This window comes from Sardina pilchardus, chromosome 22 (genome assembly GCF_963854185.1).
Source record: "Sardina pilchardus chromosome 22, fSarPil1.1, whole genome shotgun sequence".
In the NCBI taxonomy this organism is placed as follows: domain Eukaryota; kingdom Metazoa; phylum Chordata; class Actinopteri; order Clupeiformes; family Clupeidae; genus Sardina; species Sardina pilchardus.
The window spans coordinates 26,790,425-26,805,783 of record NC_085015.1 but is presented as its reverse complement, the minus strand read 5'-3'; the positions used below and the strand labels follow the sequence as shown (position 1 = coordinate 26,805,783).

Genomic DNA, 15,359 nt, shown 5'->3' with positions numbered 1-15,359 from the left:
ATAGTCAGCGTGGCCTCATTTTTGAGGGCCCCTCTCATTTATTGACCTGTTTGCACCAGCAGCAGTTCTATCAGAACGCTTACCATAGCCTTTTCCCATATGCAAAGATAATTATCTTTTTTTTCTGCGTGTGTAAATCACCATCCTAATTATACTGAAGCCTCAGGGCTAAAGTGGTGGCAGACATGTACTTTGTCTTCCTTGTCTTGAATAATAAATTCTTTAGCATGTGGGTAACCAAGATTAACCCTATGTTAATATCACAAGTCAATACTCACATTACATTATAAAAAACAACAAAACATTTCGGGTCTTAATTTAAATGATGATGAGTTTAACTAAAGCTAGTTTAACAACTTGACAAAATCCATTTCCTAATTTAATGCCATGAGCAAGATTCTGAGTGCAAACATCTGTGGGTTAGTTCAATGCCCCCACCTGCCACATGATAGCTTTAGATCATTAGTGAGACACTTTGCCTGTTGCCTGACTTTGCACTTTGCTCTATCATCTAGCTCTCACTGATGCTGAGAAGGTTTTCACGGTATACCATTACATAGCGAACCAGGTCTAGGTGTACAAAAAGTTATTGGTTAGTTTTGCTGATACTGCTTGTGAAAATGAGTGGTCACTTTGTTTCCCATAGTTATATGTGCCCTATAAATTATAGAACTGGATAATGAAATTGTTAACTAAGATCCACTGTAGTTTCTCTGAGAGTTGAAGTTCAAAATTAGACTGGTTGGTTGGTTGTTATTCATAAAACAAGATGTCTTGTCTTTTTCTTGTCTCCTAAAATCTGGTCTCTCTCACGTTTACCATTTGGATACCTGTACTTTAAGATTCTAGTATTAACACTGATATTATGGTATTCATTAATGAATTATCGGTAGTTTATTTGATGTAGAATATGCTACATCAATAAAGGATATTTTAGTATCATAATATTATCATATTATTATTATGTTATTTTTACTTTTTTATTATCATGTTCTATTTCCCTCCTGTAATTTATTTTGAGTTTATGGTGACTAACAGTTAGCCTGGCCCTACCCTCTTAGATCTTCTCTCAGGGAGAACTTAGTTTGGAACATCATAGTTCTTAACTGTCTCGGACAAGAAAAATGACAGGCCAGTCAGCGGCGAGAGGGGAAGACGAAACCGTAACTTATAGCGATAAACAGAAGCAGCAACCCCTGCAAATGTCAAAAAATGCAGAAATGTATCGACAGAAAGGGTAGACCCACATACGTTGTTTCCTGTAGATGCTGCTTGTTGTCAGTTTTAGGCAAAGGAGGAAGTAATGTTAGGAATATCTGATCAATGTTATTGGTAAGGCTGGACCAATGATTTCAAAGTTTGTGCCCGTCGCGATACAGTTTGGAATTCTCCAGGCTAACTAACAGTATGCTCAGGTGTTATTGTCAGTGTCTCCATGTCTGTATTTCCGCATACAGTGTTCCTAGTGCAGTACCTTATAAAGCATCTAGAGCAGGGGTGGCCAACCAGTCTAGCATGAAGAGCCAAAAAAAAATCTACAAAAGTCAAAAGAGCCGCACAACAAAAAAAGGCGTCCATAGCCTACTACAACAGCACAACATTAGGCCTACAGTTATAGCTCCGTTGTTTTTCATTTAAAGTAAGACACTTGGCAGATGCTCAATGATCACTGATAAATGATCATTGGAAAATGTAAAAACATCAGACACACATCAAATCCCCCCTCACTGAATGACTTATTGGCATGAGCAATGCTCCAACACCTGATAATGCAATGTCAAGTGTTCAGTTAACTTTTAAAAAGAAAATAAACAAAAAGAAAACGAGTGACTGACGTCTATAGCCATTACCAGTCTACTTGCAAAAGTATGTAGGAAATGTTCAAGTTTGAAGCTTTATGAATCAGTGGCATACCAAGAACCAAACGAATGTGTAGGCTAGAAACATATCACCTCCGCAAATGAGGTTATGTTTTCATCGGGGTTTGTCTGTTTGTTAAGCAAGATGTTAAGCGGAGGCGCGAGATGTTAAGCAGGATGCGCGAGGCGGAGGTTTGCGATCTCAGAGTGCTTTTGTTTTGATTACCGTAGGCTACTTTGACATATTAACCAGAGGGGTTATGCTACAAAACGATAGATGGCCCTTTTCAATGGCACGTGTTCCTTCTACTTACGATTAGCTTCAGGGTATTCCTGATTGCAACAGTAGCATTAAACCTGGCTGAAGAATAAACACGTCTGCTTCGTTTTGGCCAATTCCTATCCATATCATGACTGTAAAATGATTATTGTTAACTATTAAATTACTTTTGGCAATAGGCTACTATCAAATTCTGAAATTAGTTTTTATTTACCGGAAATAAAGGCTATTTCAAAAGGAAAACGTTTAGGTCCGAGGAGAAGTCAGAACATCAGTTGAGCAGCCGCGAGCCGCACGAGAGGAGGCAAAGAGCCGCATGTGGCTCGCGAGCCTCGGGTTGGCCACCGCTGATCTAGAGAGAGAAGGGTAATCCAGAGGCTTGTACTGTATAGCTGATTAAAAATTTAGTTACTGGGCTTTAATTTTCCCAAAGATGAATCCACAGACTGTGCTCTGAGAGTTACTTTTAACCTTATAGTATCTTACCACAACTTTTACCTTAACTTTTTTTTCACCTCAATAAAAAATAGAAACCTGATTCCTCCACAGACTCTGTCCATTGACTTTCAAAAGTTTCAGATGACAGGCTGTTGAAGGATCAGAAATAGACACTGAATTCCTTTATTGTCATTGCATAGGGTACAACAAATTGATTAGCAGTCCTAATGGTGCGTTAAATAAATGCATTTAAATAAATGGAAAAGCAATGATATATCCAACCCAACCCACACACAGAGACATGTCCTCACCCACTCCCCACCAGTAGTGTCATTAGGTGTGGGCATTCTTGGCTATGGCCAGTTTTTTTAAAATCATTATTACTATGTGCTAAGCCCTGCATGTTGTCAACTGCTAGCGACGCCTCTGTCCCCCACCTTCCCCACTAACTCACACACATACACAAACATAAAAGAAGGAAGTAGTGCAAGATGCTAAATACATGGATGTACAACAGTATATGAAAACTGATCTCAACAAAGGAAAAAATGCTCAGATATTAGCCTTGTTTCTCATCCATAGTGATATATAAATGACAACACCTATTGCAGATGAAATTAGACCAGCGTAACAGGTCTCCCTGCTGCCCAGCTTTCAAGGCTCCAACAAGCCGTCAAACTCCAAAAAGATGGAGTGGGAGAAATGATTGTTGAGGTCATGGCTTCAGGTCTTCTGACCCTGCCACCTTGTCCTCCATTAGCCTGCCCCCAGCACTCCCCTATCTGTAGCTCTGTCACCGGCTGTCCCAGCACACTCTGCAAACCAGGGGTGGGGAATCTTAGATGAAGGGGTCCCTGAAGAGCTCTCTCCATGTTCCCATGAGTCAGTGATTAGCAATATGTTGAAAAGAGTTCTGACCCAACTTTGTAGCGATGCTGGCACTTATTACCAGCAGGCTTGTGACTTTATATGGTCAAAAGAGTATTTAGATGTTTTAACTTGATGCAGTTCATTTTAATGTGCAGTTCATTTAATAAACATTCAGTTGTTAATGCTAAACATTTTGTTTATGTAGATTAAGAAAAAGGTAAATAGTAAAAAAAAAAAATCACTGACACTATACTCTTACCATTTTTCCCACCAGAGATTCGCCAATTGCAGGCTTCCTTGATGACTATGCTTATGTGGTGGCTGGACTGCTGGACCTATTCGAGGCCACACAGGCAGTGGAATGGCTCAAATGGGCAGAGGAACTCCAGCAGAAGCAAGACCAACTGTTCTGGGATGATCAAGGCAGCGGTTACTTTTGCAGTGACCCAAGTGACCCCACTGTGCTTCTAAGACTCAAGCAGGGTAAATCTCCTCTTGCTCTTAGTATTTGGGTTATTCTGTGTCATCAGACAAAATCCAGGAAAATGGTTGCACATTTTTTGCAATTAAAATGACTAGCTATTTTTTCCCCCATCATAGTCCATCTAAGCTCTACATTGTTATAGCAGGAGACAAATGAGTGACAGAAAAATAGCACGGAATTTTTTTTCTTCATTATTTTTTGTGATCTTTAAGTAGCTCTGCTGTTGTTATGTTGGATTGAATCTAGATGCCTAAAACGCATGCAAAGCCTAAAAACACGATGCGATGCAGGCAATGTGTTTTTAGCCATTACGCAACTTTCATCCACTGACCACTACTGTATGTATCACAAGGTTAAATGCTGTTGACAGTATGTACAAAGCCAATGTTGACGTTTTTACTGTCAGTCCAGCGCCCACAGGAGTAGGCCTATATGAAATTTTTGGTGTCCTCATTTTGGCCCATTTGTCTTCACTTTTAGACACAGGTGTCCTCCTTTTTAGAGTCTGGTCGGTGGTCACCCTATGGACTATCCAAGTAAATTGTTATCATATAAGTATAACGATAATGACAAAATAGTATCACTTACACTAGCTAATGTGCATAATGACGTGTTCACATAAGCTATTACGATAATGATGCTAATATTGGTATATACAGTTAACTTTGTAGTTCTCTTTCCTTTTGTGAACGGCTCTTTACTCATATTTTACCACCTTTACACCAGTGTCAACTTTCAGAAGTTTTTCAAATGTATTTTACAGTCATGAAAAGTACTTGTAAGAAACATGGCAGTCATAAACATCTAGTTGAGTCATGCCTAGAAAGTCAGGGTTGGTAAGATAGCGTTTCCCTGGTTCAGGTGTGCTACTAAAGCTCACTCAATCACAACACATTGAACTGACCTCAAGCCAGATGGCACCATAAAAGTGGCACAGGATTGATGTGTGGGGGGTGAGAATATAGAGGTAAACCACTGCAAGCGTTGTTTGACTAAGTGAAATAGACTTGCAAAGGATTTTTCATCCTGGGAAAGTGACTGGGACACGATAGTGGAGCTGGGCATGAGAGTGTAGACATCAGGGGCCGCACCGCTGCTACCACACAGAGGCAGAGACCAGAGGCCAGCCTCTGTCCTGTCACGAAAAGACAAATCACCTCCACAGTGCCACGCCATCCCTGATTTTACACCCTGTCCCTGGAGCTGGTAGTGTTTAACCTCCATCTGCCATGCTCTCACAACATGGCATCCACAAGAAAGAGATAAACGGCTCACTGGGAATGTGTATAAATATGTTTGTGTGCGTGCCCAACATGGAGCGAAATCTCCATGCGCTTTGTTTTTGCCTTGTGTGTTTATTGCATATAATGCAGGTGATCGTCGTCATCCTCTGATCAATTGGTACATTTGAAGTGGGATTTGTGAAAATCTATACTAGCAAGAACATATGAAAGTGAAATCAATATGATGAGTTTTGTGGAATCTTTTCCACAGAATGACTCGCATTTGGAGTCTGTTCCCCATTCTGATGTGATATGTGCCTGCTTGTCCAGTAAACATTTTTTTTTTACAGGTATCTAGCATGAAAGGGGGTTGTTATGATGATGAAGTACCATGCAGACACGAAAGGGCCTTAGAATCAGGTTTTGGGGTGTAGGTGTAGGTTTGTTGTACCAGAAGTATCTTATGCGTCAAGGTTTACCTAGTCACTTAACCAAATCCAACTTTTACTTACCGATTCTAAACCAACTAACAATTATGTATAAATGAACATAGACAGAATGGCAAAAATAACTGAGATAGAGATTCATATCAGAGTAAAATAGTTGTGGCAGAGCTAATATGTAACTATGGGTGTTAACATTTTTGTGAAGGTATAGGCTGTGTGTTGGTCTGTTTGATGGAGCACTATCTCTGACACCAAAGCAGACTTGCTGCTGAAGTGAGTCTAAAATATGTATAACCACATTAACATGTTGAATTATAATTGGCTTTCACCTGAGACATGGCTGACAATGATGCAAGGCTGCTGGGATTCTGCTGCCCTAATTAGTGCCATGTGAAATTTATGAATGCTCTTAAAATTTAGTGCCACGGATTTTTTGTGTTCTGTTACATTTCAGCTGTGTTATGATGGCCAAAGTCCTTTTGCATTCAGAATGAAAATGTTTGCTTGTAATAAATGTGAATTTTAGCATCAATACATAATCTTTCATGTGAAAACTCAAAAGAGCAGCGATTCTCCCCTTCATATGTTTGCCTAGTTGCCTAAGGATCTCCCTCATCTCCCTCTATTCATATAATACGAGGTCATCAGGTACACAACACCCATTACCATCTCCCACTGGACAGTAGATAAAGCCACTGTCTCCCAGCACTTAAGCCCGTTTCAAAAACAATGTTCATGTTGATTTCAAGCCAGCCTGTAAATTGCTTAAATGTGGGGAGCTCATTCTTGCACCAGTGAGACATTTTGGTGTAATCAATCTTTGTAGTAGTTTGTAAAATTAGTTACTCTGTTTGAGAATGCTCTGTGCTGTTTTCAGATCAGGATGGAGCAGAGCCCAGCGCCAACTCGGTGTCAGCTCGGAATCTGCTCCGCCTCTCTCACCTCACGGGCAAGCAGGACTGGATGGAGCGCTGCCAGAAACTGTTGGCAGCCTTCTCTGATAGGCTGGTGAGAGTGCCTATTGCCCTGCCAGACATGGTGCGGGGCCTCATGGCTCTGCACTACTCCCTGAAGCAGGTATTTGTCTTGCCTTGAGGCTCTCTCCTTAACAAATTGAGTTAATTGATTTGTATCTTGTCTTGTTATTTCAATGTAGCTGAAAGTCACAAGACTACTGAATATGGCAAATTATTTGTGAATGTTACGCAGAATTCTGGATGAGATAAAATTATTCCAAATAAGCATAAGAAGCGGTCTGCGCTTTCCTTTTGGAGTGTTGGAGTCGAGCTTACATTCATGTCAGGAAATAGAATAGAGACATGAGTGGGTGGCTTCTGACAGAAGTTCAAATTAAGTTTCAGCGATGAGAATACTACTTTTCCAAACTTTATTTCCCTTTTCACCCCAGACCTGGTGTGAAGTTAATAACAGGGAATAACAGGAGGAAAAAAAAAATCCTGTCATGACACATCAGTGTTCGCTTGCAGAGGTGGCGCAAGTGTAGGAGGAGGGAATAACAAGCTGAAGGTCCAGACGGAGGCCAGATGCTTCCAAAGCACACCTGCTCACCTCATTAGCACAGAACACAGGCAGCCTTGACCCCCTCTACTGCCCCTCTCCTGCCCCTCTCGTTCCCTTTCGCTCTCTCTCTCCCCTTTTTCCAACCCTCACCCACTCCTTTTTTCTCTCCACAGATCGTTATCTGTGGCCAGCCTGATGCAGAGGACACCGCCAGCCTGATTGCCTGCGTCCACACCCTGTTCCTGCCTCATAAAGTAAGTCTTCCCTCAAATCTTTGGAGTTTGGAGGGTGAGAGCAGAATGCAGAGGAAGGCCTTGGGTGCCACCAGCAACAGCATTCTAAATTCTTTTTTGCATCTTTGATGTTTGGACATGTAGAATTCACTCACATAGGTACCACATATCACATAGATATCTCCATAAGATTGATTAATTTGACTGAAATTGTGATATGGACTGAAATGTGTACTCAGCTGATGAAAATATAGTTTTTAGTAGTATAGTATTTAGCAGACCCTTTTGTCCAAAGTAACTTATAGAATATTAACATTAAACATTGAACTTAACAATTGCGTGTAGAGTGTAACATTTCTCAAGACAACTACAACAATTTCACAGACCAGAACAATTTTAACACTATTTGTAAGGGATAACGGCCACAGAGATGTCCCGATATACGGAATTACTGGACTGGGCGTTGTAGAGTCTCCTCCGCCAGGTCCATTAATTTCTTATTATATCAAGACACCTCAAAGGTCGTTATCCTGCATATCCCTGAGTTGCCATTCATGTATGTAGTATGTACAGTAGGCAATAGTCTTGCAGTTATAGCATGGAAAGGAAACATGTGATTCCGTTTAGCAGACTTGAAGTTTGATTTACTGCTGTCTTTGGTCCTTAGTTTGTTTACAGTTGATTCCATGGTTGCGACGCCTGCTTCCTAGTTCAACCGTCATATACTATGGTTGTTATAGTTACCATTCAAAAGAGCACTTATGGAATGGTGATGAAACTTTTTTACCAGATCTAAGTCCAGTGGCGGTCCTAGCTTGTATGACGCCCAGGGCAACCACCCCCCTCAGGCAATTCATGACCAAAAACCCTGTCTGGGTTTGACTGACTGACTTTAGCCTACTAATTGCATTAGTTGTGTGATACTGTATTCCCCGCGCCACCGCTCCAGTAGGGAGACGTGGTCCAAAGGTGAACCCTCCGGCCGCCCCCCTCCTCCTTTCACCTTCTCAACTTCTGTGTGTGAGGCCTTCTCAGCAGCAAGCACAGGCGCCTGCAAAGTACTGTATATATAAGGTGTCCACTCCCCGTGCGGTGACACACAGTATGATTGACTTGACGTGCAAATGAGTGATATAAAACTGATAACAGGTAGCGCAAATAAAAGCCTTTTTTACCAGATCTAGGGGGGTTAAAACACTAGAACACATGTAATGTGCTAATGCTATCATGTAAAAGAGAATAGAGATGTGAATCCAGAAGAAAAAGCTAATTAAAGTAGACTATTTTGAGTCAAAATGTTGGACAGAGCTTTATTTTGCATCTGAGATTTACATTGCTGTAACTGGATATTATTTGTATACTATATAATACACCTACAGTATGCTTATTTTTGTGCATTTGATTCTCCCTCTTACTGTAAGTATAGGCTTGGTTGGATGTGATTGTTTTGAAAGAATGCAAGATGATTAACCTCAGCATGAGATAGATTGTTGTCAATACAAATTGATGACTGGACAACACTATGGGTGCCCTCGGGATTTGGTGTGCATATTCAGGCACTTAAACAGTAGTTCCAAAATACATCTGCTTTTTATTCTGCTGCATTCAAATCGTGTTGGTCACTTGAGGGATTCGCTATGGTCTTGGGTATGCCATTAACACAAAAGGTTTCAGATACTCCATTTAATGGCTCATTAAATTACTATCTAACATTTATATCCCTTGTTGTAGTATCAAAAGGTAATAGTGTAAGGGAAAATGGCCTTTTACATTTATTATGCATAGGGGACTACTCACATTTTTCAACTGTTTTCCCCTCATTAGATCACTTTTTAATACAGAATATCAGAATGCAGATTAAACAACACACACCCATTGCAGTACAGGCCTCATTTAGACTAACCTTGTTCATATAAGCGCCACACTACTAGTTAATGTAGCCTTATTTCATGCCCATCATCTCTTATGTTATTGCAACAACATTACTATAGAGACAAATGCTGGTGTTTGTCATGGCTGCGGCCTATGTTATTTTATGTTAATATGTTTTGTTCAGCAGGACAGTACCTCATGCATAATGTGAATGCCCAATACATAGATAGCTCATATTAAGTATCATGTCTTCCTCAAATATTTTTGCTGTGGCTTTAGCAAATAGAACCTATATGTTTTGCACCATGATTTTACAACTTCAACAAGACAATGTCTTGCACATACTGTTTAAAGGTAGGCCGACGCTATGCTTATGCTAAAATGCTTTTGTTATGGAGGTGGAGGATTAGCAACAGGCAAAAACTCCAAATAGCTATATCTACTAATAATGTTTCATGGTTCTCTTGAGATTTGTCGGGTCGCCGTTCTTGAAGTTGCATGGCTGGTTTTCTCGGTAGCAACTCGCTTTATCAATGGATTTGCCCATTACAAGTTTGTTTACTACCAAATTGGCTTCGTAAAGGTTATATTAAGGTGAAAATCTTGCCTATTGTACCTTTTTAAATCAGTTTTGTAGTAATTTAGTCACGATCCCAGGCCAGCATGTGCAAAAGCATAGCAGAGGTCAGTGCAGAATTCTTTCATATTCCCCTTTATTTCCCATATTTACTTCTAGCATGCCTTAGATATAATGCCTTAGATATAAGCAAGCATGAATATGTTAAACAGGAAACCTCACATTTCTCCTTTCTGAGCCCTCCTTCCCATCTGTGATACTGCAAGGAGACACAATAGTAAATCAAGTGAAAGGGAAAGCCACACAGCACATAGCTCTTCCCTAGAGGTCTGTTGAATTAGAAACCTTATGGGAATCTAGTTCATGCTGTTTTGGGATTTTGCATGATGACCATAGGGATTTATTTAGGGAAAAAATCCTTAATAGCTTTCTAGTTAGTATCCAAGGCCCTCTCTCTGCCCAAGCATTCATCTTTTAAAAGCATAAATTAAAGGCACAAATGTTGATTTTATTCTTTTAAGGAACAAATGTAGCTCCTGACAAAGTGGTATATATTCCTGTTGCAGGGAAATGTGGACTGTCGTGTCTCATGATTTGGTGAAAAAACGGCAAATCCATGAAAAGGGACAGCAAAAATTTGTATTTAATAGGGAAAGAAGGCAGGAAATCTGTTTGCTTCTCAGACAGCTGAAATGAAAAAGTTTAATTTCCTTTACTATGATTGAAAGACTCAGACAGTATTGCAGTCTTGATTGGAATGAGTATTTAATATGGCGGGAGATCACAAATCTTCACTCTGAAATTGCTGAATAATGATTATCTTATTATACCTGGACAGTAAAAGCAGTTTTCTCTTGTGAGTTGCATTTGTTTCAGTGCAGCATGTTTCAGTACAATGAAAAATGAGCTCTACATCTGTCTGGTAGTGATCAGATTTTGGAAATTGTGGAAATTCACTTTTTCCAAGTCACAGCTGATTGGTAGTCAGTATGCACAGGCTTTTATATTTGATGTTGTGGTGATTGAAATAGAACATGTTTTCAAATGTACAACACACGACACAGATGACAAGGGTGTGTTGGATCTTTCCTGACATTTGCAAGATGTTTTGTCATGTCGAAATGTCATGCTCTGAAACTTAGGAGCACACCGACTTCCAAAACCCAAAGACAGCTATGTTTGATGCAGTCTCAGTACTGAAGATAATCAGCCTCTAGAAATGTAGCATTTAACTTATGAAATATATTTGTGCTGTTATGATCATTAAAATATGCATATGTCAAATATAGACATATTATAAACCATGGACAACCTACTATTGCTAGTAATAAGCATAATATCTATTTTGCATTTGATGATATTTAAATGTTGGCCTCGTAGCTCTACTTACAAATAGGCAGCAACATTGGAGGGGTGTTGACTACTGCACTATGGTGGTAATTTCACCATATTGCATTCTATAATAAGGAAATTCCCTTTAGAGACTCATGATAAGCATAGAAAGATAATAATAATATCCCAATTTCATTTCATGGAGAGTTTCCATCTTTGTAACAGTGCACTCGTTTTTAGGTTTATTTCTCCTGTAGCTGATTCTCTTCCATATTAGACAGAACAGCAGCATGTGAGATGGGAAAGTCTGAAATATTTCTGTATCTCTGTGTACAGTACCAACATGTAGAAAATCCAAAATTAGAGCGCGCTAAGAGAAAGCCTCCGTTCAGAGCTCTATGTGATGCATGAGCCAAATGGATTGTGAGAATTCCCTCTCTCATACAGTGTCATGTTGATGCAGTGGTCTGTGTGTGAAATCATGATAAATTAGGGAGTGCATTGTGCACCCCTTTTGATGTATTAACACTTTTGTTCTGAAAACATCTGGTGAGAATGTGTAAAAAGTAAGAGGGGTGAGAGAAAATATCTATTCTCCATGATACATTAAACACAGAGACAACCAAATGTTTTCTGATTTACATCTAATTATAGTATCATCTGTTTCTATGTTATAGGGCACTTAGTTTAACTGTAGCCAATGAGCTGTGTAAGAATTTGGTTTTGGTTTGGTCGCATGCACATTTATTAGTTTGTTTTACAGCCTGTGATCCCTAAAATCTAAAAATATCTTCATTTGGCAAATAACTGTAAACTCTACAGTTGTGTTTATAGATATGAGTCAGTAACTACAGGAGCATGGTAGGATTCTCTTTTTGCTGGTGGCTGGTAATTGTCTGTCTAAAACATCCCCTAGAGAGGGAAGCTCTGCCCAGTCTTACTGATGTAACAGATAGTTTCTTCAGTGGTGGTATTGTGAGCATGTGCTTTAACCAAGTGAGCTTTTTGAGGCACTTCGTCTGATGGTAAAATAGTCAGAAAGGGTGTTTGAAGTGTGTGGAACGCTTCCAGGTGAGGTTAATATCCAGGAAAAATGGGTCTGAGTTGTACAAAAGTATGAAACCCATAACTGTGAATCCCTAATAATACCATAGAGACAAGATAAAGGAAAGGAAATACAAAGAATGGATGCAGACAATTCAACACAGTGGAGGATTACCCTGGATATTGCTCTTGCCTGCATTGTCTCCTCACAATAAGTCACCCCTGGGCCTGTTTGTTAAGCTTTTGAACTGGGTCCTGTATCCAATCACTTACAAATGCACCACGGAGCATGACAAGGTAGCGCAATTACTGTGTACATATTTTTCTTATTTAAAGCAACATTATGCAGCAGTTTGTTGTGTTTTGTGGTATGTTTTAACAACTCATTTTGGTATCATCCCCAAGCTCATTTTGATGGACAGATGAACACACGTGTTGTTCCAGTTCAGCTCCCCAGACTATACTATACATTTGGTTCAGGAAGGTCAACTACATCCACAAAAGACACCGGTTAGAATCTTCTGAAGAGTCTGTTCTAAAAATCTAGGCAGATTTCACACAAGGGTTTGTCATCTATGTTTTTGTACGTCTAAGTGGATTTGAAAGGTAGCATTGCAAAGGCTCCTGAAACAAGCTGCAGGGAGCATGTTCCTAACCTGTGAGCCTACCCTGACATGGAAAATGTCATGTTAGCCTGCTCACTCATAGCATTCCTACAGTATTTAGGCCACTAAAGTTTATTGGCAGATTAGATCATGGTATCAGGAAAGACTTAATTGCTGTTTTCATCATTTTCTTCTCATCTGCCCTGAAGGCATGTATTGCATGACAGTACTAAGCCTCTGCAGCCTCCTTGTACAGATTTCGTGTTAAGCAAGTGTAAATAGAAGTTGAATGCTTTTGCTGCTTTGGCCATGTTGGCGATTTTGCTTGACCGTTCAACATGTAGGTTTCTTGCATCAATGATATTACTTTGTGCTTGAAGCACTGGCTCTGACTCAGAGTCTGGTTCCATACTGTATGTAACCATGATTAATATAGATATGGAACACAATGCTGTTGACGTGGCTCATTCTTCACACAGACCCAAATAAAGTCAACCCAGATAATTGAGTGAGTAATGACTCAGTGTGCCACCTGAGTGTGCTGACAACCTAATGCTCACCGCTGGAACTTTTCTTGAGTGCAGTGAGTGAGTGAGTCTCTAAAAATTCCCTCAACTAATCTAATTTTCTCTGTGTGGACGTGGGTGTGTAGTGTGTGTGTGTATTTTGGAGAGTTGTCTGTATGTCTTCTTACATTTATGTGTGAAAGTGTGATGATAGGCTGAGCAGGGTGCAGATGTGGAAGAGTGTGTGTGTGTGTGTGTGAGCACGTGCGCGGGTGTGTGGTGTGTGTGTGTGTGTAAGAGGAAGCGAGAGACAGACCGACTCATGGGAATTTTGAGGGGAAATGGTTTGTTGTATAGAGACAAGTGACAACACACAGCGAGTGAGAGCTTGACAGTGGGGAATGGGGAATCCAGTGACTGCTGTGATTGAAGCAGCATGTTTTTTTTTCTATTAGGTCCTCTGAGACTAGAAAGGAGGGACCTCACCATTGTGACCTCAGATAGCCTGCTGGCCATGGTTGTCTGTGTGCTGGCGCTCTCTAAGTAGAACACAGCGCTGTCCTCATATCTGAGAGATGGTAGCCTCAGGTGACACAAGTCATGCAGTGATGCAGAAGTCCACGGTCTTGTCCTGTCACAATCAATGAGGTTTTCTGAAACCTGAAAACATCTACAGTTATCCTGACCTGTCACTTTTAGCATTGCATTTAAAATGTGAGAGTTAGCATCACTTATGAAACGTGAATGACAAAACAGCTGTAAAAAGCCTTTTTTGCTCTCTATAATCAACGTGCTAGTGTGTGTATCACCAGCATTTCTCATACCTAGACATAGACTGCCTAGGCATTATTGCATCAGGTCGATGGTTAATTCCCCCTGAAAGTGGATAATGTAATAAAATGCTCAGTGTCATTTATTTTGCAGAGGAACATCAGCTTTTAGCTACAATTTAGATTGATGCGTTTGCAGGTCCACTGTGTGTGACTGTAGTGTGTAGGCTTGTGCCACCATTGAAGTTCTGCACCACTTATTCCCCAAAACACACTCTAGCATTTAATTGTGTTCAACCAGCCCTGCTTCAGTGCTTCTCTTTCTCTGTGTCTCTGGTTCTTGGCATATCCCCTCCTGTTTTCAAATCCACTTTACTCACTGTTTTATACTCCTCTGTCTATTCCTTTCTTTGTCTCTTCTCTGTCAACACAGGTCCTGCTGGTGGCAGATAGTGACACCGATGGCTTTCTGTACCAGCGACTGCCCGTCCTGTCTTCACTGCGTCCACTTGAGGGCAAAGCTACTGCCTTTGTCTGCCAGAACTTTACCTGCGCCCTGCCTGTCACCTGCCCAGAGGAACTCCGCAGACTGTTGCTGGAATGAGGCCCACCGTCACATATGCACTCTGATACGCACAAACCCACTAATGCTGTCAAAAGGCCCTTTTGGGTCATTTAGGGAGAGGTCAGTCATCTAATTTAAATATAACCAGCATAGCTTCTATGAGAGATACTTACTCTTGGATTGTTTTACAGAGGAAGTTGAGTTTACACTGGAGACAGTGGGTGAATAACTCGTTAGTGCCAGGCATTACAGTAAGGTATGGTAGAGCCAATTAACCTTAACTAATTATTTTTGGAGTAACATTTGTCTCAGTCACGTTATAGTCCGAAACCACTGAGGACCTTAGCCACATGGGACCAGCTGGGGCTGGTTGTTCAGTTGAATTTCAAAAGGTCTGTGCAAGACAACTGTGAAAACTAGAAATGCATAGTGAATCCACTTGATCTTGAATTAAGTAAACTGTGAAATACAGTGTATGGCACACTTCAGGTGAAATAAAGTCTTGATTAGTAACCTTAAGATTTGTGTGTTTCTTTGAATTTTGTGGTCTAAAGCCGACATGCCGTTTGCATGTCAGAAGTTAATGTACCTCAAGGTATAAGATTACCATCTGGAACATGCATTAACTTCTGATACCCAAATGTTGAAGAGTCCATTATTCTGCTTGTATGACTGGCACACTTGCTTTGTGTTAGTAGTGTTGTGTAACTGAGCTAAAAGCCATCTCAGTAATA

At 40.4% G+C, this 15,359-nt stretch overlaps 1 protein-coding gene across 2 annotated transcripts in view; it reads left to right on the top strand.

Annotated features, from left to right (window-relative positions):
- spata20 (spermatogenesis associated 20) overlaps positions 1-15,133 on the top strand; it is a 30,867-nt gene extending 15,734 nt beyond the window's left edge. For both annotated transcript variants that reach the window (XM_062526265.1, XM_062526266.1), the window contains exons 13-16: positions 3,722-3,930; positions 6,478-6,677; positions 7,295-7,375; positions 14,494-15,133. In XM_062526265.1, coding sequence (XP_062382249.1) covers positions 3,722-3,930; positions 6,478-6,677; positions 7,295-7,375; positions 14,494-14,664 — 661 coding nt within the window. In that variant the 3' untranslated portion in view covers positions 14,665-15,133. The remainder of the gene's footprint in view (positions 1-3,721; positions 3,931-6,477; positions 6,678-7,294; positions 7,376-14,493) is intronic.
- Positions 15,134-15,359: the final 226 nt, after the last annotated feature.